The following is a 22,714-nucleotide window of genomic DNA, read 5'->3' as shown; positions in this document are numbered from 1 at the left end:
GCAGAGGTGGTCATGTTCTCTGTGCCGGTCAGGTGATGCTCGCTTTCTATAGGTGACGGGTGTAAGGAAAACACGAGGGGGGGAAAGGAAAGCTAAAATCGTCTCAACTCCAATTGAGGACTTTTGCCTCTGCTGCTCAGTCAGCCCTCTGTGACGGTCTCAATAATGTAAAAGCCAGAAAGAGAAGGAAAAAAGAAATAACTTTAACAAATGAGGCCAACTCTGCTGCGTAATATCGAGCAAGGATGTCTGAGGTTTTTTTTTTTTTCCTGAGCTCCTTCATGCCTATGCAAACCTCACATGGTTTGGATGGAGTTCCATCAACAAAACATGTCAATCACCTCTCCGTGAAAAAGGCAGAGATACGAGACTGAAACCTATCTTGCGCAGACCCAAATACTGTACTCACAGCTTCCATTTCACAGTCTGTGGGAGAGCGGAGTTCAAAAATCTCACATCAATTTTTTTTTTCTTCAATCCAAGGGCTCAGATTCCAGTTACATTTCACATTGAATAGACTTGTGTTTCCAGCAGTCTAACCCTCTTCTCGTATGCTGGCTAGTGGAGCGATGACAGATTGGTTTCCACTCACTGCACGGGGGAGCACAATGGAGTGGCTTTGACAGAGTTAAGAGAAACAGTGCATCAGTACCCCCCACCCCACCCTCCATCTCTTTTTTTCTGTACACACACACACACACACACACACACACACACACACACACACACACACACACACACACACACACCTCTCTTCCACTCTCCCTCCTTTTCCCTCTCGTTCTCTCTCGCTCTCTCTCGCTCTCTCTCTTCCCTTGGGCTTGGAGAATGGATGGCCCTGTCTGACCTGGACGACACTGATGTCTAGTCCTCTACACTACTGTACCTACAGCACGCCTGTCTCGCAGCTCTGTCCACTCTCTCTCTTTCTCTCTCTCCCTTTCTCTCTCTCTCAAACACACTCACACAGAGCAAATGCACACAAGGAGGGCACCCATCTCTGTCACCCAGCGCCGACAGCCAGAGGTCAGCAGAGCTCAGGCACTGAAGCAACCTAGAGGAGGTGCTCATACTGATAGCAGCCAATAGCAGTGTCATGGTGAAGACGGACACAAGGCTTAACAACCTTTAACATGTAAAAACAGAGCTGTTACTTAACGGTAAATGATCGTTATTTGAAATGGAACAGTAAGTCCTCACAGTTTAATGGCAAAATGGTTAAACTGCCACCCGCGTAAATCCACGTGAGGAACTGCATTTTTAGTCACAGTGTACGTTCATTTCTAATGGGCAGTTCCACAGGATGAAGTAGGGTGCCTGCATTGTAGTCAGGAGACTGTGGTACGGATGTTGGGTTGGTGGGCATGCACTAGAGCTGGTTAATGTTACGATGCCAGTACCCTTAAAGTAATACCAATACCAAATAGTTTTGTTTTTTCTCCATCTGGGCACAAAATAATCGATTGCAGGTATCGTTCAAATAAGTTTTGATACCACTTTGGAGTACTGATACCCAGCCCTAACATGTGCCACATTAGACTTTAATGCAGAAGCCCCAACCACAACCTTCCCTAACCTTGACCACATGGTTTTGTTTGCCTACATAGTGTACAACCATACCATTGGCTGAACCAAACTTTAACCTAACAATAATTTGTTTCACTTTTTCCAATACCTCCACTCAGCTTATCTGCCGATCCCAATTACCAATCTGATACCAGTGTATTTTTTAGAACCTGTAGTTCTTCCTCAGTCTCTATCTGAACCTGGTTCTTTTAGTTCTTTGATGTTACAAATTGGCGTTCTGCACCAAACAAAAACCAACCCTGATTGCAACTTTTGTTCAAAATCCCCACAGGATTCGAACACGAGGCGAAGCATGTATTAGTCACGCTTCCCTCTTGCAGGATTCACAGCTCTACACGTAGCACATTATCCAAATTGCTACAACTACACTTTTCAAAGCTCATTGTCGAACCCACCTCCCGCTTCCCTGTGTCCTTACCCATGGCATTGGACTTTAAGAGGGGTGGAATAGCGAAGATCCTGTGAACAGATAAACGCGATAAAACAATTCACAGATAAGGCCCTAATGCTAGAGGTGGCTTGGTGTTTCTCCGTGCGCTGCAATGAGAAAAGAGAAACAGTGATATCACACTGATACGGCCCTCTAAAGACTACGGGGGCTATGTGTTTTGTTTTTTCTTCTCTCACGCAGGTGGATGTACAATCAATAAAATGGATTAGCTGCAAAGGTATGTATAAAGGTTATCGCAGAGTTCTGCAGCATGAACACAGTGGCGACCCCATGAAACAATTTTGTAATGCGCCGAGCTATTTCTTCAGAGTAAATCTGATTATGTTTTGCCGGGCCTAAAAATTGATTTGCAGGAGGGGTATACATTATCAAAAGGAAAAAAATTGCTCCCTCGCAACAAGACCTCATGAGGCTCGAATGGAATTGTTCTAACTCTATTCTCGAAGGTAGCGGTATCATCTCGGCAGGGTTTTTTTCTTCCACTGTCATGTCCTCTTTTTTTTTCTTCCTCCCCCTTCACTGTGGGCTTTTTTTCTTCTCTCCCCTCCCCACCTAGCCACCCACCCACCGTAGTATGATCATCTCCTCTCTCCCTCAGTGCATCAGAGTTTCACCTAGACTCAGTTTCACTTGTTTAGTTCCACTCGCTGCAGTCCTGTGTGTCAACCCTCAGAGAGACTTTAACCGTGTGGTTTTCCATCACACTGACTGACGATCTAAACATCCCTCCACCCCAGTGATTCCTCTATCGCTCTCCCTCCATCTCTCTTGCTCACGCTCTCTGACACACACACACACACACACACACACACACACACACACACACACACTGTGAACCCCTTTCAGCCTGATAAAAGCCCCCCCACCTCCTTCCAACTCCCAAAAAAAGCTGTGTGGATGTGCAGAAAGGCCCCTTTCTCCAGCTCTCAGCTTTTGTCTCTGATTATCCCTACACACACACACACACACACACACACACACACACACACACACACACACACACACACACACACACACACACACACACACCCTTCCTCAACCCTACATCCTCTCTCCCACTCACACGCTCTTCTTCTCAACCTGCTCCAGGTTCTGATGTGTGTGTGTGTGTGTTTATACACACACACACACACACACACACACACACACACACACACACACACACACACACACACACACACACACATGTTTGGTGTGGTTGTGTGTGTGGTGGGGTGGTTTGACTCTGACCAATGGCATCCAGCAGCAGGGCTTTATCCTGAAGCACACTGACAATGCTTTTCACACCTACTTACCACAGCAGAGATGGGGGCGGTGGGCTGCATCATGCACCCGGGCCTAACAGCAGGCATAAGGGCTTTTAGAAGACACACACACACACAGACACGCACACACACACACACACACACACACACACACAGACACACACAGAATGAACTCTCTGTAATTACTGACTCAAGATCCCTCCAGTAGATTAAAGAAGTCTCGCAGAAGCTTATTTTCATATCCGCAGAATTTTTTCAATGAATATGTGAAATGGCCGTTGATTATGCCGTTAAGGCAGGGGGAGTTAGGAAGAGAAATATAAAGTACATATAATCACATTAACTTGCAGTGATTAATGTAATAAAATGTGATCTTTTTTTTTTCTTTCCCCCAATCTGTATCTGAACACATTCAACACTGAGGAGACATGCTGCAAATGTTAAAAAGCTGCTTCTCGAAAATCCACTTAGGCAGTTCTGTGTTTGAGGACGTGTCCCATTCTTACACAGTGCAGCGAGGGAGGGCGCACGTGCACGTTCGCTGCCCGCTGTGCACTTGCAGTATTTTGAGCATTAGTCCCAGACGCACATTTAGCCTTCCCGCTTGATCAATACCGAAGCATTCCTCATCATCGATTATACAATTATAGAGAAGGTAAATCTGTGACACGCTCTCATGTACGAGCATTAACCGATGCAGCCGGCGGTGGAGACTGAGGGGAAGGGAAGAAGCCTTCCTCTTCGCTCACTCCTTTCTTTTTTTTCCTCTTTTTTTTAAACGTGGTGCTTAAAGCGAGCTCAGCGTAGTCCAGGTACTTCACTCAGATGATTATAATGCCACGAGGGTGCAATACATCACTCTTATTAGCCACACTGGAGCACAATGGTATCATAATTAATGGTCGCAGCAGGATTGAACGCTGCCCTGACATGGAAAAGTGGGCCTACTTAAGCTCTACAAGGCATTTAAATATGCAGAGTGAATGGCACAACCCAAACCCTCCTGCTCTAAGGACAGCCCACGCTCATTAGCCTGACACCTTTCCATGGCACTGATACAAGGACGACCAGCGCGCACACTCACAACACGAGTCACAGGCGCACGCGCAAAAAAAAAAAACCCTGCGTGCTGCACAAAAAAAAATGCTGCGTGGCGGTGCATGAGGAGAACAATCTGGTCCCCTCATCAGTGCCCATCACTTTCCTACCCATATTGTTGCTTTTTGTCTTGAGGCTTAGTCCACCCTGAATGCAGGATGGAAGTATATGTGTCAGCGGCCATTATTCAGATCTTGGGTAATGGCGTTAGGTCGCCGCGCCTGTGTGTCTTTGCAGTGAATGTGGGTGCTGTGGCAGAGTGTGGCGTCTGGTGCCTGTGCTACAGCGTCTAGCACAGGGAAGCTGCCTGCGCGGCGGGAGAACAATGCACATAAAAGGCTGCCGGAGGAAGCGTCTGGAGCTGACGTCTTTCACATGGCTGTGAATGGAGCAAAGTGTGTGTATGTGTGTGTGTGTGTGTGTGTGTGTGTGTGTGTGGTTTATATGCTTAAGAGCGAGGTAGAAAGAAAGAAAAAAAAAATGGGGGCGAAAACGCCCTCTTGAACATGTTTGTAGAGGAAAATAATAAGAGTGTGTGTCCCCGTCTCGCTAAAATGAGCATGTTACAAAATGCCTGCGCTCCTAAACTGCATGTGTGGGATGGTTAAGTCCTCTCAGATCGCCACACGATTTGGATTTTTGCTGTCCTTAACCCACCACTCACACACACACACACACACACACTCCTCTTCCTCGCCACAAAGCCAGCTTTACAACTTCTCCTCCGCTGCTAATGTGGAGGCTTGCAGCCACAAGACACGTTGCTCAACAGCTGCCAAATGCCTAAAAACCGGCTCACTCCAGCCTGACCGTACCGAGTTATCGCGCGGCTCAGTGCAATCAATTATTGCTGCAGTGGAATCATTAATAATTTCCTAATGAAAACGATTCTGTTGATCTGTTGTCTTTTAATTAAACATAATTAGTCGGCTGCTCGGAGCCGTGGTGGGGGACTCCTTTAGGGTACAATTTTGTTTTAATACACTGATAATGAAATTTTTACATTGTGTCAGTTGTTTAGTTATTATTCAGTCACACTATTTCGCTATGTTCCCAGATAACAGATAATAACCCTTGCACCTCCTATTCGCCGCAGTCATTTTAAAAGGAGGAGGGTTGAAATGAACAATTACATTTTGAACTGTGAGAGTCCTCTCCTCTCACTGTTTAATGCTGCATGCTGCTCGGCAGCAGTGCAGGAAACAGTGCAGGTTTTTTTACGCCTTCATTTCTGTTGGAAATAAAAAACAACAACTCAAAATGTCTTTGGCAACACATTACAGGGCTAGAGTTGTTCTTTCTTCTTTTAAAGAGTCAAACAGACACTACATCTGTCCAGACAAGTCGTGCAAGTTCATCTTCTGCCTCAGGGGCCCACAGCTCTGGAGCAGTGGAAGGATCAAATGAAGGCATTAAAAAAAAAATCTGATTGCGAAGACTTAGTGAATATGAAATAATACAAAGCTAGTTGGCTAATTCGGCACTGTCCGGGCTTATGTAAAACGGCCCAGTTACATTGGTCAATTTCTCCACGAACAATGGGGCTGAGTTGCTCTGGAGACTTATTGGACATGCTGTATCTGAATGTGGTCTGGCTTAAGAGGCTTACAGTTGAAAAGTTTAGGTGACCTCTGAATAATGCCACATAATGTGGTCGCATTGAGTGTGCATAGTTTCAATGGGCTTAGATAGCAGGTAACAATGGGGGAGGCACAATGAAGGCTGAATAAAGTAGTATATTGTACTGTAGACCTAAAAATGACACTTGTTCTTTTAGCGTACAGTCGGATTGGACCGTGTTGGATTTTTAGCAAGTGTTAGCTGTAGAGAGGAGCTTGAAAGGGGCGGACTTAAACTTGCATTCTTCCAAAAGGCCAACAGGAGGTGACTCGTTGGGTTCCAAAAAAATGTCAATTGAATAGAAGTCTAGAGAATGTGACCCTACTTCTGTCTTGATTTATTCTCTCAGTAAATATTGTAAACATGAGTTTATGGTCTCAATCTCTAGTTTCAAGTCTTCTTCAATGCAGCATGTTGTTTATTTACTAAATTAGGATTCCATTTTGAGTCAAATAGACCATAAAGCAGGGTATGCCTCAAGGCGTGGCTACCCTTTGATTGACAGGTCGCTAACACGCCGCTGTCCAGAACTTAACCCTTTCACAGTAAGTTTTCAGGTCATGAAAGTAATATTTTGATTGGTTTTACGTAGTTTCGTCCTCTTGTGTCAGGGTTATGTCAGGATATCATTGGTTGAAATTGGTCTGTACTAGCTCATGTAAGCACACGTCATATTTGTATTTTACAATTGTATTTTCAGATATAAATATGGAGACATTTATTTATTTTTCAGATATTGTTAAATAGGTGCACAATATAAGCTGGGATGTGATCTATAATGTTTAAACGGGCATTATTTAATTTACAGCAGAAATGTAAAAGATTCTCCGCAAATATGATCAAATCTAACTAATTAAGTGATAAAATGTTGCCTTATAGAAAAAGTCATTTTTTTAAAATGCACCCATTTTAAAGTATAACGCTGACTATATTTTTTTTGTTACTGTCAACAAACCTCATTAAAATGAACCAACGCCAACAATGAACTGAACTTACAGCTACAGCTTGTGCAGCTCGAATCAGGATATTATGTTTCTGTGTCACAGAGCTGCTGTGATGAAGACTGTAGCAGGGGGACCTACTTCAATTCCAACAAAGTCTGTAAAACCAGGTGATAAATACCAACCGATCTGCTGAGGGGATGAAGTGCAGGCAGAGAGACGGGCAGAGACGCTCCGGTGAGGGGGAACGAGCTGATTGGCTGGGAGGAACGAACAAGGCAGATTCAGGAGAGGTGTGCTGATGGGCAAAGGAAGTAAAAGAATATGGGGGAGGGGAGGGGGGAGAAATCCAGAAAACAACCCAGTCCAGCCGACAAAATAAAAAGTCTAAGGGCATCTGCAGGCAGAGCCAGACCGTGACAGCACCGTGGTTACTTTCAGTCCCACATGCACCATCCCACTATGCTGTAAGTACCACGCGTGTAATAATCACCAACAATTCACAACTAAATGCACAATTGTAGTCCTCTTTGTTAAAGGAAACAATTCTGTCTTTAGTAGAAATGTGTTCATGTCTTGTTTTCAAAGATTTACGTTTTCAGTAGAGCAGGTTAGTTAGGTCAGAAAGTTTTGAGGGGAAGACAAACGCATTCTTGTTCTTTTCATGGGATTTCTTCACAATAAGAGAAACCCAACAGTTGCTCAAATTCTTCCGATCGGGCAGGTTTTTACAGCATTTTGAACAGACACATCCAACTGGGAGAAGAAAAGAAAATCAAAATCAAAACGGGGCTGTATTTTTTTTCCCTCTCAGCTGCATTGTTTATCAATCTGTTGTTTATCGCAATGGAAAATTCTCCACAGATTTCTCTCTCTCTCTTTCTCTCTGGGTCCCTGTCTGTCACTCTCTCTCTCTCTCTCTCTCTCTCTCTCTCTCTCTCTCTCTCTCTCTCTCTCTCTCTCTCTCTCTCTCTCTCTCTCTCCTCCGTCTCCAGCGTTACTGTAACATATAATTACTCTGCAGACTTGCTGCCTGTTTGTTATAACTTCGGGGGTTCAAAGAAACCGTCGGAGTGTGGAGGAGAGCATTGTGGGAGTTCCAGGTGGATTTCTCGATAATGAGTTAGCGCGCTGCTACAGTCGAGAGTTTTAGTAATGGCTGGCTGCTAAGGCTCTTCCTGGGAGTTTAATGTAAAACAAACAGGGCCGTGCTGACAGCCTGGGAAAAAACGATACTGCACTTTCCCACTTCCTCTTCGGGGCTCTCGCTGCCTCTCAGTTTGGAGCAAACAGGAATTTTTAAGATGGATTCATATTCATGGGATGGTTCCGTAAATCCTAATTTAGGACATTTAAAATGCCTCACTTCTAATTTCTCAAACTGGGTGAAATGCTGGACAAAAAGATACAGACGGAGGAATGGAATGCAGATTGTCCAGGAGGAAGACATGGGAAATGTGGGATGCCAAAAGTAAATCTATATTTGACACTATAGGGTTGGCTTGTCTTGGTGCGGATGACCGGGGGCGCCCCGTGGGGGACCTGAATACACCTCCCCACTGCTTGTTACACACTCCAGTGCATGTATTATACATAACACGCTGCTAGGAATATAACTCCCAGAGGAATCCTTTTGCTGAATCCTGTCCTTTCTCCGCATATTTCTCCAAGGTTCTGGTGCTGGGAAAAAACTGTAATGCAGAAATCATAGACAGAACACCCAGCAGAAAGCTACAGCCACTCAAACCAATCACCAGTCCTTACTTAGAGATACTCCCCCATAGATTCACCCTGGCGAGCATCCAAAGTGAACCGCTACTATCTTTGCAGGCAGCCATAAAGAAAAGCCGAGACCACTGAAAGGTAAGCCAAAGCATATTCCTGCAAAGCATACTGTGTATTGAGATATTCACTGTTTTCCATAAGTGACGCATCTGCAGGGAGCAATGAAGCAGCCTGCAGAGGGTGAAGATATAAACAGTCTAGGCCTCAGCCTTTTTTTTTTGTTCAAGGTGGGAAGAGAGTTCCTGTTTTTCCCCCCGTTTTAGTCGATCCGCGCCGCGCCGCGATAAACACGACTCCGACGCCACTTCAGAAACTTGAGCAAAAAAAAAAAAAAAAAAAAAGGCCGGATTCAGAATTGAATTTGACAAAGTTTTTTTTTTTTTTTTTCTCAGCGCGCTGACATTCAATTTCAGTGTCACCTCCAGAGGGTGTCCACACCTGCGGGTTGGCGGTGAAGAAGAATAAGTGGCATCAAACACTTCACCACTTTCTGAACTTACTCCCAGTCCACCAAAAAAAAAAAAACCCAGAGTGGCCAGAAGCAAAATGTGGACAGAGAGTCGAGAAAAAAACGGACATCCAACCAATTTATCCAAAGCTCTCATGTGGCAGAGTTGCTACAAAGCTGCTCGAGTCAAGTGCGGAACACAGCCTGAAGTTTTGTACCGTGTGGTATCATGGTCACACATTTTGGAAATTTATTGTAACAGTTTTCATGATGAGAAAACTAAAAAATCCTCTGGGAAAAAAAAAAAATATATACTTCCATCACCAAACACAAAACTTTAGAAAAATGAGCAGAATAAAATGGCGCTTGACGTATTCTGTGCTGTTTTTTTCCTTTGTCTCGTGGAAAGAGATACTTAACTTCTACTCCAAGATTTAAATTAATTCTTGGTATTCAACATCCTCTCTATTATCGTTCGTCATCAGCTGGCAAGCGTTAGGAGATGTTTTGGGGGGGATTTACTGTAATGAACTTATGCAGCACAACACAGAACAACTCTCACTAGGGGGCGTCTCCAGATGTTATTGTGTGTAATTTAATAAGGTCAAACGGGAAGTGACAAACAAAAGGAAATGTCAAGAGATACAGAGCTGAGGTGGTGGTGCTGATGATAATCATCCTGGAGATAGCATCATCAGGAAGAGTGGCGGAGGAAACAAAATGTAGTGAGAAATCCTGTTACCCTCCCCTTTTTTTCTTCAAACAGTCAGTCTCTGAGCAAAAAGATTAGAAGATTTTAAAGAAGTGCATAATCTTCTTTCACAGCTTATCAAAACTTTAATGATTTGGTGATAAAGAGCACAAAGTTAAGTAGCCGGTTAAGAGGATAACTCCCCAGTGCAGTCTAGTGATTAGTAGATGAGAATTGGGAGACTAAAAATCCCGGTTGCAAATCCCACTCCTGCCACTTATTCACTTTGAGGGGAGAAGAAGCTCCATTTCAGCTTTTTTTTTGGTGGTGGTGGTGGTGGTGGGGGGGTATAGTCACGGGGTAATCACTTTTTGGAAAGTGATAAATAGAGCCCTTCTCCTTCACCCTTTTTTTCGGAATCCAAAAACACATCTTTATTTACGTGTTCATTTTTTCAGCACGTCTCCCTGGTTAACACCCCTGTCAAGACCCAATTATAGCTGCGGAAGCCTGGCGCTTTTCATGGGAAGTGAGGCTGCAGACGGGGGTGTCAGGGCTGCGTACAGTCGAAGCATCTCCTCATGCAATCTGCGACAAAACCAGGGCTCTGTGCACATCCCCGCGCTGGGCCGCTTTAATGAGGGCAAGCCGGACACAATGCTGCAGATTGAGGGGGGTTTATCATCACGACAGTGAGTCATTTGTTTTTTCTTCTTCTTTTCATCGTGGTTTAAAGGGTGAAGGCTGAATAAACAACATTTTTTCTTCTTTTTTCTCTGACAGATGCGACACTTATTTACATGAATCCATATGCTGTCTGATTTATTAAAAGATGCACCAGATAAAGCTTTTGCTGTATTAGTGCGAGAGCAAATGAATTGAAATGGTGAGCCCCTACTCCACTTGTGCTTTGCTCGCTATCTGCACTGAGATAGGGATTCACTTAGTATAAAAGAGCAGCAAAAAAAGAGGGGGGGGGGGGCGGGCATTAATTACCTTGTGAAATCTAAAGACCATTAACTTTGTGTGTCAAGTGATGTTTCTCAGTTCCTAATCAGAGTTTTAGTGATATAAATGACTCTTTGGAGTAAAACAGATATGGTGTGTGAGTGTGTGTGTGTGTGTGTGTGTGAGTGTGTGTGTGTGCGTGTGTGTGTGTGTGTGTGTCTGTGTGTGTGTGTCTGTGTCCTCGCAGTGCAATTATTTCTGCGTATTTGTGTCTTTGAGAAGTGAGAAAGAGAAGAGAAAGAGAAAAGTAAAAGAAAGATGGTGGGAGCAAGACAGGCAGAGGAAGACAGACAGGCAGGTGGGGAATGAAGTGGATGGAGGATTGTCAGTGTTTTTTTTTTTGTTTTGTTTTTTTTTAGCGGCGGCGCTGTGTGGCGTGGTGTGTCGCGCCGCCGAGAGATAACAGGATGCCGGCGCTGCTTGCTTACCTTTGCTGTACACCACACAGTTGTTTTTGTTGTCTTCCGCTCCCTGCCAAGTCACATCCAGCAGCCACCTGGGGCCGGCGCTCAGCACCACCGGGACCGTCCTCTTCGTCTTCTGGACGGGGACAGATAACACGCACTAATCATTCGCTTATTTCGGTGATTAAAGAAACATTAATAACCACTGAGTTACGCTCCTCCGCTGCTCTGAATTGCCGTAAACACACAATTTCAGAAACTATACACCATGCAACCCAAGTCCACCCCAATGCTCTTTTATTCCCTTCTTCTTTTCTTTTTCACAATGCTGGGAAGATTTGAGAATCAGGGCAGGTTGTTGTTGTGTGTGCATGTGTGTGAGGTTGCACCGTGGTTGGAGTGGTGAGAAATGAGTGTAAGAGAGTCAAAAAGGGAGGAATAATCATCCAGGATTGAACCGCAATGATTCAGCATCCGATCCCTTAAAGATTAGAAAAGAACATCTCTAGGATTTATGTAAAAAGAAAGAAAGGAAGAAAGGAAGAAAAGGCTGGCGACTCTCAGGGAGGAGGAAGCGAGCGCTCAGCGCTGAACTTTGGGCACATTGTGCCTCGGTATCGCCAGGATCTCACCACTTCCTGAAAACAAGCAGGGAAGAATTTAAAGAATCAGTATCCATTTCAAAGGCCGATTGAGGTTAGGGGTTTTTATAATATGCCGGACCAAAAAAAATTATTCTGAATGTTGTAAGGTCGTTTTTCTTCTCTGGTCAGAGGTCAAACGTGGGAGTTTTATTCCATCGGAAAGAAGAAAAGGAAAAAAGAGGGAGATAGAGTGCAACATCCACCGCGGTGTCACCGGGATCTTGCTTGCTCTATTTATCCTCATGTGATTTCCTGCTCTGTTTTATTTTCTTTTGCTGGTGCTCCTTTTTTCTCTTGCCTGGTGCAAAATGGTGGCACTGGGCGTGTGAGTGTGGGCAACATCCCGAGCAGCTGGGTACAGTAGTACTATTATTACTCGAAGGCAAAACGTCAGTATTTCAAGGCCGTTACACTTTTGAACCCCCTCCTTCATTAGGATGTTACAGAAATAGTTGAGCGGAGAGAAGTCGGGGCTGGGAGTGCAATCCCGACTATTTCATTTCTTTTTCCCGTTCCGAGGCGACAGGACGCCGTCCATCTGCCTAATGCAACAGAAGAACTGCTCACGCTTTCCACTTCCCTTTCTCCCCCGCAGAAGGCAAACAACCTTCAAATAATAAATGCAAATGTCACTTGAGCATGTTAAAGGTCTGAATTGGCACAGATATGCACAAGAGATGAGCACAGGCAGTGCGCCTGCATGCCCCCTCCTCCTCATCTTCCTCCTCCTCCTCCTCCTCCTGCTCCTCCAGCCACCCATTTCTCTCGCCATGAACTCTATCTAGTCTGAGGCTGGAGGACAAACTGACTTTTTTTTTTCTCTTTCAGAGAGCATTTATTTACTAACAGCAAATACATCTCGGGGAGATGATAGCAATCTGTTTGGATTTTGTCTGCAAATTAAAGTCACTAAAGACAGATTCTTACGTAGTCCCTATATATGTATATATATATATATATATATATATATATATATATATATATATATATATAAATATATATATATATATATATATATATAAATATATATATATATATATATATATATATATATATATATATATATATATATATAAATAATGTGTGTATATATATATCTGCATGCTGGCAAACTACACTGCCAAACTGATCAAACACAGACAGTAAATTGTGTCTGTTGATATTCTTATTCCTTCGCCTGGCATCCTCTTATCCCGTCCTGGCAGCAGATGAGAGAGAGAGAGAGAGAGAGAGAGAGAGAGAGAGAGAGAGAGAGAGAGAGAGAGAGAGAGAGAGAGAGAGAGAGAGAGAGAGAGAGAGAGAGAGAGAGAGAGAGAGAGAGAGAGGGGACCTCTGTAATTTAAGTCATCCTCGATTTCACATTTCAAATTAGCCTCACAATAAAGTCTTCTATCTGGCTAACCTGAAAATCTCACACCCCTGTCAAAGGAGCAGAGCAGACCGGTCCGATTGTTGCTAGGACGACTATCTGAAATAGGAATCAGATTAACCCTTCCTTAGATCTCCAGACTGAAGCCATCTCTTATTCAGCAGCGAGAGGCCTCTCCGCCGTCCCTCTGAGCCTCTGGGAATTCATGATATTCCAGCTGCTCTCAATGGGAGCCAACAGGGACCAAAATACCACCTTAACTAGACGTCTTCCCATTGTTAGGAACGGGTTCAAAAATTATTACAGCAATCTGGATTAATCCTTTAGTTGCTGCTGCGATAGAAACTTTAAAAAAAAAAATCCTGACCATGGGTATTATATTTGATTTAATCGTGATCCACCACTATTTTCTCTTACTTCCCTTTTGTTGGCGAACAGAGCAGCAGCAAACCCCATGACCGTTTGCCGGTGCAGATTTACATAATGCATCGATCGCGACAATGGTGGCCCGCGTGCTTTGTACGCACGCCGCATGTACCAGACGTCACGCAAACAAAGAAACGCAGACGGCACACTACATATTTAGGATTAAGACGCAGCGGCGTCTGCGGGAACGGGGAGGAGCCAAATACAAATGAAAATCAGATCGGTTTGGCCTGAGTGGCCGAGGCCTGGAGAAATGCAGGCTGACAGGCAGAACATTTAGATTTCCCCCCTGGAAGAGAGGGAGGCGCACGATAAACAAACTCCTCTTAACACATCACACAAGCAGGGGATGTGACGTATGGGCGCTCTTTCCTGTCCACAACGCGGCACTTTAAAAACATGCTGACCCCTGTTGGATATTAAATATGTGGCCTACAAAAAAGGAAATCTTCTTGATGGTATTTTCAAAAATAAATATTCAAATAAAGAGATGTTAGGAAACAAGTAATTATTTGTTTGGTCTGTAGAGGTTCTGTGTTTAGTATCAGTTTACACACTATCATCCCTGTCAGAGCCTGGATAAAAACCATCCTGTCTGTGCAGTGTGTTATGGTTTATCCACCCTCTGCCTTCACTCCAGTGGTTTCAATACTCTGCCGGTGTTTTTTTTTTTATTATTACTTTTTTTCCTCCTCCCTGAGCCCTGTTACCGTTCCCCGTGTAAGAGATACAGTGACCGAAACAGTGTAGTCAGCGAGGAAGTGATTACAAACTGATGCTCCAAATTCGCTATAAAATGAAAATCAATATTTCCACAAGTTGCTGCAACATAAAAGATAACCTTCATTGATTTTTTTTCTCGACTTAGGCCTCTGTGATAAGATCTAATATAAATTTTCAGCCACACGGATTTGGATCAGAGCGGAGCGGAAGCTGAACGATAAGTTCCTCGCACATCTCTCAGAGTTGGATTTTTTTTTTTTTTACCTCAATCCCTCCCCTTCACCCCTCTCTCCCTCTTCCAAGGCAGGGCTGTACTATTTATAATTGGCCCTGTGTGAGCAAAAGCTTCTATCAGGAATCTGTTCTAATTTTTATTACTGAGAAGCTAAAGCCTGTTCCAGATAATTTGGAAATTTCAGGGGAATTGTGATAGAGCTGATGGCACAGCCGGACTGACTCCAGAAAGGAGCTAACCTGTAATAGCCTCTGTGGCTGCGCTGATTAAATGTTGCCATAGATGAAAGACCTGCCATCACCGCAATAAATTAACCAATCACACAAATCCCAAGTCGCTACTAATCCCTCCTTGATACCATGATCCTCTGATCAGCTGAAGGAGGTGAAGAAGAAAGTGGCTTGTGACACTCAGCCTTCCTCTAACTCCCTGCTTCCCTGTGTAAACAACAAGCTAATGATATCGCCGCTGACCATTTCACCACCACTGGCTACTCTTAACCCGCTTCATGGTCGGGGCAGGTGAAATCGATACAAACCTTGGTGGGAATGATTATTTTCCCCCATGGCTTTTTTTTTTTTCTTCTCTTCTTTCCCTCCACCAAGGTCACTGACTGGCACTGTATCCGTCTTGATCCCACAGCTGCAGGATTTAGACAACTGAGAGATCAAAACCGCTCCGTCTGAATATCTCGACACATTCATTGGCTTCGCACGCCGCTTTTAACACCCACTCGGTGTCAAGTAGTGCCATTTTTTTTAAATGTTCCTAAAAAAGCAAAAACACCAGGCAAATAACGGCATTAACGTCTTTTGGATAAAGAATAAAACACTTGATCAATTTTTTATTTCACTTGAATCCCTGATTGATAAATATGAAACGCGTTTGAACCATTAAAAGGCAACGTAACGCAACATCCAAAAACAATCACAATTTCTTGGTCACAATTTCCCTGTCTGCTACAAAATTACACTCCCACACAACGTAAATGAAATAAACTTAAACTCTTGCAATCTCAATATACATTCCAAAATAAATGTATATTCTCCCATTTTGCGTTTACAGTTACAAACGGTGTTTGCTGGAAAATGTAACAAAACATAACAAAACTGCAAAACTGTTAGATTGGTTAAAACTAGTTAGATTGAGTGAAATAAATCAGCAACAACTGTTATATTGTATTGGCGATGCTGTGGCTCCGAGAGCATTTCACAAGAGACACCAACGAGTCTCTGGGGGCAGAAGATGAGCCTTCCACCGCCCCCGGCCCTCCTCCCCATGCGGACCTCTGGGGACTTATTTAAACTTATTTTAAAGCGACCATAATCCACTACGAAATAGTTTTCCCCTCGAAACGTAAATCACCAGTTTGGTTGTATGGGAATGTCATTTTCAGGAGCACCATGTCCTTTCAGAGGATACTAGCAGCATAATAAAAAAATAAAAAAGCGAGCTTATGTATGGGTTATGTCAAGTTTATATGTTCTCTGTTTCTAACATGGGAGGAAGGATAAAGGATTTGTACCTGTTCTACCAGTCAGTTTACAGCAGACAGCACACTCACACCTTGATAACGTCCATTGCAATTAGTTGTTCACTGCGATGAAACAAATTGCATGTGGTCAACTGGAAATTTCATTAAGGGAGATTTTCCTCTAGCCCTCGTTATCGCTCTGCGTATTAATATTTTCTTAGCCTCAAGGATGGATGGGTTGCAAGGGTCTTTATTTTATTTTTTTCTGTTGAATGAAAACACAGTCTGTGTTCTCCCACCGCTATATCCATGCTGGGGAAAGAAAGCTGTGCATAATTCTTAGGGCTGCTGCATGTTGTTTTTCTCCTTTGCATCCTGAAATAAGATTCTCCGTCAACATCCTACATAAGGTGAGAAATACCATCATTCCTCAAGTCTGCTTTTGTGTCATTCCCTCCTGCTTCTAAATGGCCCTGGTTACATCTGCCGAAATGAAAAGATACCCACAAACGGCTTTCATTCTGCCCCCCCGCCCCTCCCCTCTTTTTCTCTCTCTCTCTAAGGCTACAGCATCTGCTATTGGGAGACTAAATAACAGAAATATGCAGGAATTGCACACTAATTCCCTTTAGAGATAGATCTTGGCTGGTGCCCTGTCATAAATCAGAGAATTTCGATATGAAATGAGGCAAGCTGCTCTAATCATTTCTGCATTTCAAATTGGATCACTGGCTCAATCGCTTGGCTTTTAAACTGCTTGCCTAAGAGCAAATGTGAGGTGGGAGATAATTCAGCTGAAATCTCTGCCTGCTCTGTGCGGCAGTTAGTTTACTGCTTGAGTGCAAGAGAATGCCTTTTTTTCTTCCTCCTCTTCTTCTTCTTCTTCCTCCCTCAGCCCATCTTTCTCTTTTCAACTTTGTTAAATTGACTTTTCATTTTCAAAAATCGATTAAATTGAGAGAGTCACTGCTGTTCCCCTGGAATCTTTAAAGGGACACCCATCACTGTGCGCATGTGCCTTTATTTGGCTGCTGCTATCATTGGCGGCGCTTTGGGGAATAAATATTTCCTCATTTAAATCACCTTTTATCCTGCTGACTGGACTGTAAGCATCAAAGTTCATGTGCTGCATTAGTTATTGCTTATTTCCCTCCATTGAAATGCCCACACATGCTTGTATTTATATTGACTGTGGGCGGCATTGCATGATGGCCGCGTGCTCACTTGCTGGTTCAAGACATAACAGAGCGGTTATAAGGCCGACGAGGGATTGGCTGCCGGGGATGCTGATTAGGGAGCAATGCTAAATTATTAGCGGCGCATCTATAAATGTTATTTTTCAAAAGTGAATCTTACTGAATCAGGGAGGGGAAGAGAGGAGAATGGGAGATCCAGAGGGAGGGGGCTCTCTTTCCTCTGTGCTCCGTTCTTCAAGACCTTCGGGCGCATTGAGGTGCTCCAACTCTAAAGCCAAACAGTTTAGAGTAAGCTGTACCTGCCCTGAAGACAAGCAACCCCTTTCTCCACCCCTGCCTCCTTTCCTTTCCCATGAATTCTTTTGCTTTTCTTTTCCTTTCCAGTCATTTCCTTTGCTTTGATATGCTTCCTCTTACTTTCTCTTGTTTCCTTTCCTATTCCATATCCTTTTGATATTCTTTTCCCTTTTCTCTTCTCATACTTCCTTTCCTCGTTTTACCTCCTATCCTCTCTCGTCTCTCCTTTCCTTTCTCTCTTTTCCTTTTTTATTCTTTTGCTTTTCCTGTCCTCTCTTTGCTCCTTCCTTTTCTTGTTTATTTCCTCTCCTCTATCATCTCTCCTTTTCTTGCCTATATATTGTTCCATTATTTCTTTCCTTTCCTCTTTCCTTTAATACCCTCTCTCATCCCTTCTTTCCATCCCTTACTCTCTTTTCCTGTCATTCCGTGTTTGTCCTTTTGCCAATCATTTATTTTCCTTTCCTTTTTCTCATCTTTCTCTTTTCTTCTTTCATCTCTCATCTCTTCTTTCCTTCCCCTCTCTCTTTTCCTTTCCTTTCCTATTTTACTATTCCCTTTCTTTCCTCTCTTTGTCTTTTCCTTTCCTCCTCATCTCCTCTCTCATCTCTTGCATCATTTCTTTCCTCTCTTTTTGTTTCCTATATGCTCCTCTCCTTTCCTCCCCTCATCTCTCCTGTCCTATTTGCACATCACCCTCACTGCTCTCTACGGATGCAGTCCTAACTTCTTTTCCCTCCCCAGCCCTTCAGCATCATTCAACAATGTCCCCAACGTTCTTTGTAGTGGAGAATGTTTAATTCAACTTCTCGAGTAAATGCACATGTACTTCTGTAACTCTGTATAATGCGCATGTACCAAGAACTATTTGAAGTTGTAAACAAGAGAAAGCTGAATTTGTAATGCATGCGCTCCAGGACTTAATCATATCTTGGAGGTATGAGTGGAGGTATGAGCGCACACACACACACACACACACACACACACACACACACACACACACACACACACACACACACACACACTTCTAGTGTTTGGCTTTGGTCAGGGGACAGAACAGCCCTGTCGCTTCACTACTCACTGTTTGAATTACTCAAAATTTCCCATTTGAATTCAATTGGGAAGGACTTGTTTGATCTCTTGCATGTAAGCTGGGGCTGACTCCCCGAGCGGCGAGAAGCTGTGTGAGGGAACATAATAGGGGAACCTGGAGCCAGTAATGTTCACCTGTATGGATATTACTGTGGCCCCTGGGGGTCAAGGTGGCGGGTGGCGTATTCTCCGGACAGAACCACTTGCTCTCTGTCGGGAATAAACATGCGGGGGGAGGAGGGATTTCTTCAAAGAGGAAAAAAGGGAACTCAGGAGTCAATCAGTCAATGGGGTCACAACAAATCCCTGCTCTCATAACCACACGTGGAAGACTAGGATCAGTCAGAGGCAACAAATAAAGACAAACAATAAAATAGTAGGCATGATGCTTGAATAAAGCCCCTGACTTTAGATAAACCCCTGTGCCCCCCTCTAGGTATTGGATTTTAATATTCTTTTGAACTTCCCTCTCTCCTCTGGTGGAGTTTCATGATGCATTAGAGTAGCATGTCATTTTATATTGCAGGAGACTCTCTCAAGTCTGTGCATTCTGAAGCTCTACCTATATCAAAGTGGACAGAACCGTAACTAGAATAACCGCAAAGTACAACAAATAAAACAATTATAATAATTTGAAAAAAAGAACAAAGAGAGGAAACAAGTCACTTTGTTCTCATGACTAACAAACACCACAAACGGTATGTTTGATTTGCATACCACCTGATCGTCCACATATTGCTGCAGTGCGCAATAGTTTGATCCCCGGGTGCTCTTCAGAGCGGTCTGGCTAAATCCGGCACGAAAAAAGGCCAACAATATTTACACCAAGTTAAGTAAATAAGATAAAGATGGTGAACTTGGCCCTCGCTAAATGCATTAGACGTGAACTCTCTTATCAGAGTCTCAGCACGCTGACTGTTAAAAGATGGGTTTCTCAAGCTGGAAATGGTCTTTGTTACCCAATTAGTTTGCCGACGACCCCGCGGTATAATATTCCCGCTTTGACAGCCTCATACACATCCATCTAATGAGGTGCTGTCGGACCACCAGGGAATGAATGAACACTGTCCAGACCTTCATCTCCTCCAGCACCTATCAGCTTTCTTATCATCAATGGTAACCTTTTGTTAGAGGAATTGAATTTCTTTTCTGCTCGATTGTTCATACGAAGTCGTTTCGACAGAGCTTTGTCTTTGGTCGGCCCTGATCCAACTAGGCTGAGGATCAGAGGGCTAAGGCCAGGACAGGGGACAGCGAGGACTTATCAAGGTCCACCAGCAGGGGTTTGCCTCCCTGTAGGGTGGCAGTGCTTCTACTCTCTGGAGGAGGTGAAGCAAGCGAAACCTTTGAGTCTCCACTTCCCGCGCCAGTGTGACAAGAGAGGGATAAAACAGCCGAAACTCCGAAGAGCAACAATGCTGGTGGAGAGAGCTCTTTACTATGAATAATATACGATTTCAAGGAGGTTTTAAAGTCTTATTGGCTCACTGTCCAACCAGCAGCAAAACATGGAGAACTGCAACTTTACATTTCTACAATCGCAGCTAATGGGAGGGGTAGGTCAGCCACCAACAAGCCACTATCATCTCAGTTTGTCATGGAAGAACCAAGATAACTATGGAAATCGAAACATTATCTGCACCACTTTTCAAGAAAGTTTTTACAACATTTTGCAAGCGCAGCCATGACAGTGACAGATGGCAAAGCAGCTGGCACCATTCAACTTAGTTTCATTTTTCTTTGCCTCTTCTTCTTCTTCTTCTTCCTCTTGTGCCTTTGAGGCAACACGTGTATTGACGTGTTGGATAGTCTTTCATTTGGGAAGACATATTGCGTACTGTGAAACGAGGTGAATCAGCGTGAAACTAGGGACTTCTGAGCACCACTATTGCTGCCTGTGCAGTCTGAAACCCAGCTTTGCTTGCTTCCTTGTTAAGGTTTACTGTGTATCGCAGCTAAAGAAGCGTCTCCCCCCGATTCACAAGACTCTTGAGATCAGTGTGGAAGCGATTGCGCGTGACGTAGGTGTGTGTGCGACCCCGAACTTAACAGTTGTTCAGGAATGTCAATGCTCACATCAAGCTGTTTTGCGCAGGGTTTATGGCATACAGGAAACAGAAGCATCAGGCACTGCATCTCTTCAGTCTGACAAGTTTGCTATGCAGACTGTGTATTTCTCTCTGATGGGTCATGGCAGGCAGCAAACACCCAGAGAGTTGTGTGTGAGTGTGAGGTGGTACAGGGACACCCAGCTCACCCTCCTCTAGCCCCCTGTGGGTGTGTGAAGAGTGCTCCCCCCCTTCTCCAAGGACCTGGACTGTGGGGCTTTCAGTCGTCACTGGTCCTGCTCTGCTGCAGGAAGACAGCAGCCTGTCTATCTATTAACAGTAGAATGGGCACATCTTCGGCGTCTGTGAGGATGAAGCCATTCATGTCATTACAGCGACATGAGCAATGTTTCCTTCGTGTGAGATCTGCACAATAACGCATGCTCATCTTATCTAGAATCTACCTGCTACACAGAGAGCGGCAGAGAACAAATAAATGACTGGATGAAAGCATCTTTAGCGTTTCTATATGATTGAAAATACAGATGTTCTAGAATGTTTGCGACAGTAGCCGCATTTTCACAACAATAAAATTGAGCACAAGACATCGCTTTACAACAGAAAATAGAAAACAGGATGTGGTGGAAGACGTATATTCAGATCCTTTACGTGAGTAAAACAAGTTACAGTCCGAGTATAGAAGTAATATCAGCTCAGTGTGATTGAGTATCAAAATAAAAGTATACATTGTCCTTCTGGGGGTTTTATCATAATATAATTCACCATAAGGTCCAAGTTTAACCAATAGAATGACATTGTATTTTCAAAATTCATAATTAGTTTTTCTTTAATCTCAATCTGTAAAGTGACCAGTAACTATAGCTGTCAGTGTATTGATATTATCCTCTGAAACGAGCAGAAGTATGAAGTTGAAAAAAAGTGCTTTAATTTGGTGAGCAGATGTGCTAGACGAGTGATAGGACATACATCACATTTCATTTTAACATCTTAATGTCAACACGTTCATCTTGTACAGTGAGACGATGAAGAGGGGAAACTGTGTTGCTCGTGATACGAGTGACATGATACAGACTTTATTTAGAGAGAATACCAAATATCTAATGTAGATATGAATGTGTCAAAATCAAAAACATGGCGAGCTGTTGGTTCCCATCTTTATATTTGTAAATATGGAGGACCTGCCATACCAGTTTATATGTAGTTGTGTTGTGATGTAGGGGACAGGCAAAATGTCAGGTTCACTTGTAGATCAAGTCAACCATGCATTATCTCTCAAACAGTGGAGCTCGGCCGTGGCCGTAATAGCTGTCTGACTGTGGCGACTGACTGAGTGCTTCACGGCTAAATACAAGGAGCAGGGACTTCCAGCCATGCACCCAGTGCACACAAGCCTGCTCTCTGAAAGAACAGGCCTGGGAAATAAATGTGTACAGCAATAAAAACATGGAAAAAAACAGTAGCTGTGAGTTTCATTCTCCACAGCCTGCAATCCATCTGCCTCCCAAACAGACATCAATGTCATATTGATCTGCGTCTGAAAAAAGCCTACATTTAAAGGGCTACTTCAATACAATATGCTTTGATGCTCCCTCTCCTCCTTTTTTTTTGTGTAACGCACGAACATGAAAACCATCGATAAATGGCGTCAATAAATATATGGATGACGCCGAGCGGGGGGGGAACAGCGCCAGATAATTACCATTTTACCCATCTGAAGAGACCCCAGCCCTGATATTGGTTTAAACCCAAGAAATAATTGATGCATGCAATCACAAATTGGTTCTCCGCCTAAAATTTGGGCCCATTATTTCATTAGACGAAGCCACATTCTTTGTGCCAAAATTATTTGTGTGTCCAACGCTAGAAATTCAAATCCTGTTAGTCCTGATAG

The 22,714-nt window shown here is 43.6% G+C and overlaps 1 protein-coding gene across 2 annotated transcripts in view; it reads right to left on the bottom strand.

Annotated features, from left to right (window-relative positions):
• Window positions 1–22,714, bottom strand: part of zfpm2a (zinc finger protein, FOG family member 2a) — a 119,598-nt gene that overhangs the window by 33,688 nt on the left and 63,196 nt on the right. The window contains exon 5 of one of the 2 annotated variants that reach the window (XM_068569324.1): window positions 11,323–11,434. In XM_068569324.1, the coding sequence (XP_068425425.1) occupies window positions 11,323–11,434 (112 nt within the window). The remainder of the gene's footprint in view (window positions 1–11,322; window positions 11,435–22,714) is intronic. The other variant, XM_068569325.1, reaches the window with a different exon arrangement.

The sequence above is a fragment of the Clinocottus analis genome, unplaced genomic scaffold, assembly GCF_023055335.1.
Source record: "Clinocottus analis isolate CAN_PGR_092001 unplaced genomic scaffold, fCliAna1.0.p SCAF_9, whole genome shotgun sequence".
Lineage (NCBI taxonomy): Eukaryota > Metazoa > Chordata > Actinopteri > Perciformes > Cottidae > Clinocottus > Clinocottus analis.
Note: the sequence above shows the minus strand (reverse complement) of the source record. Positions and strands in the feature narration are given on the sequence as shown.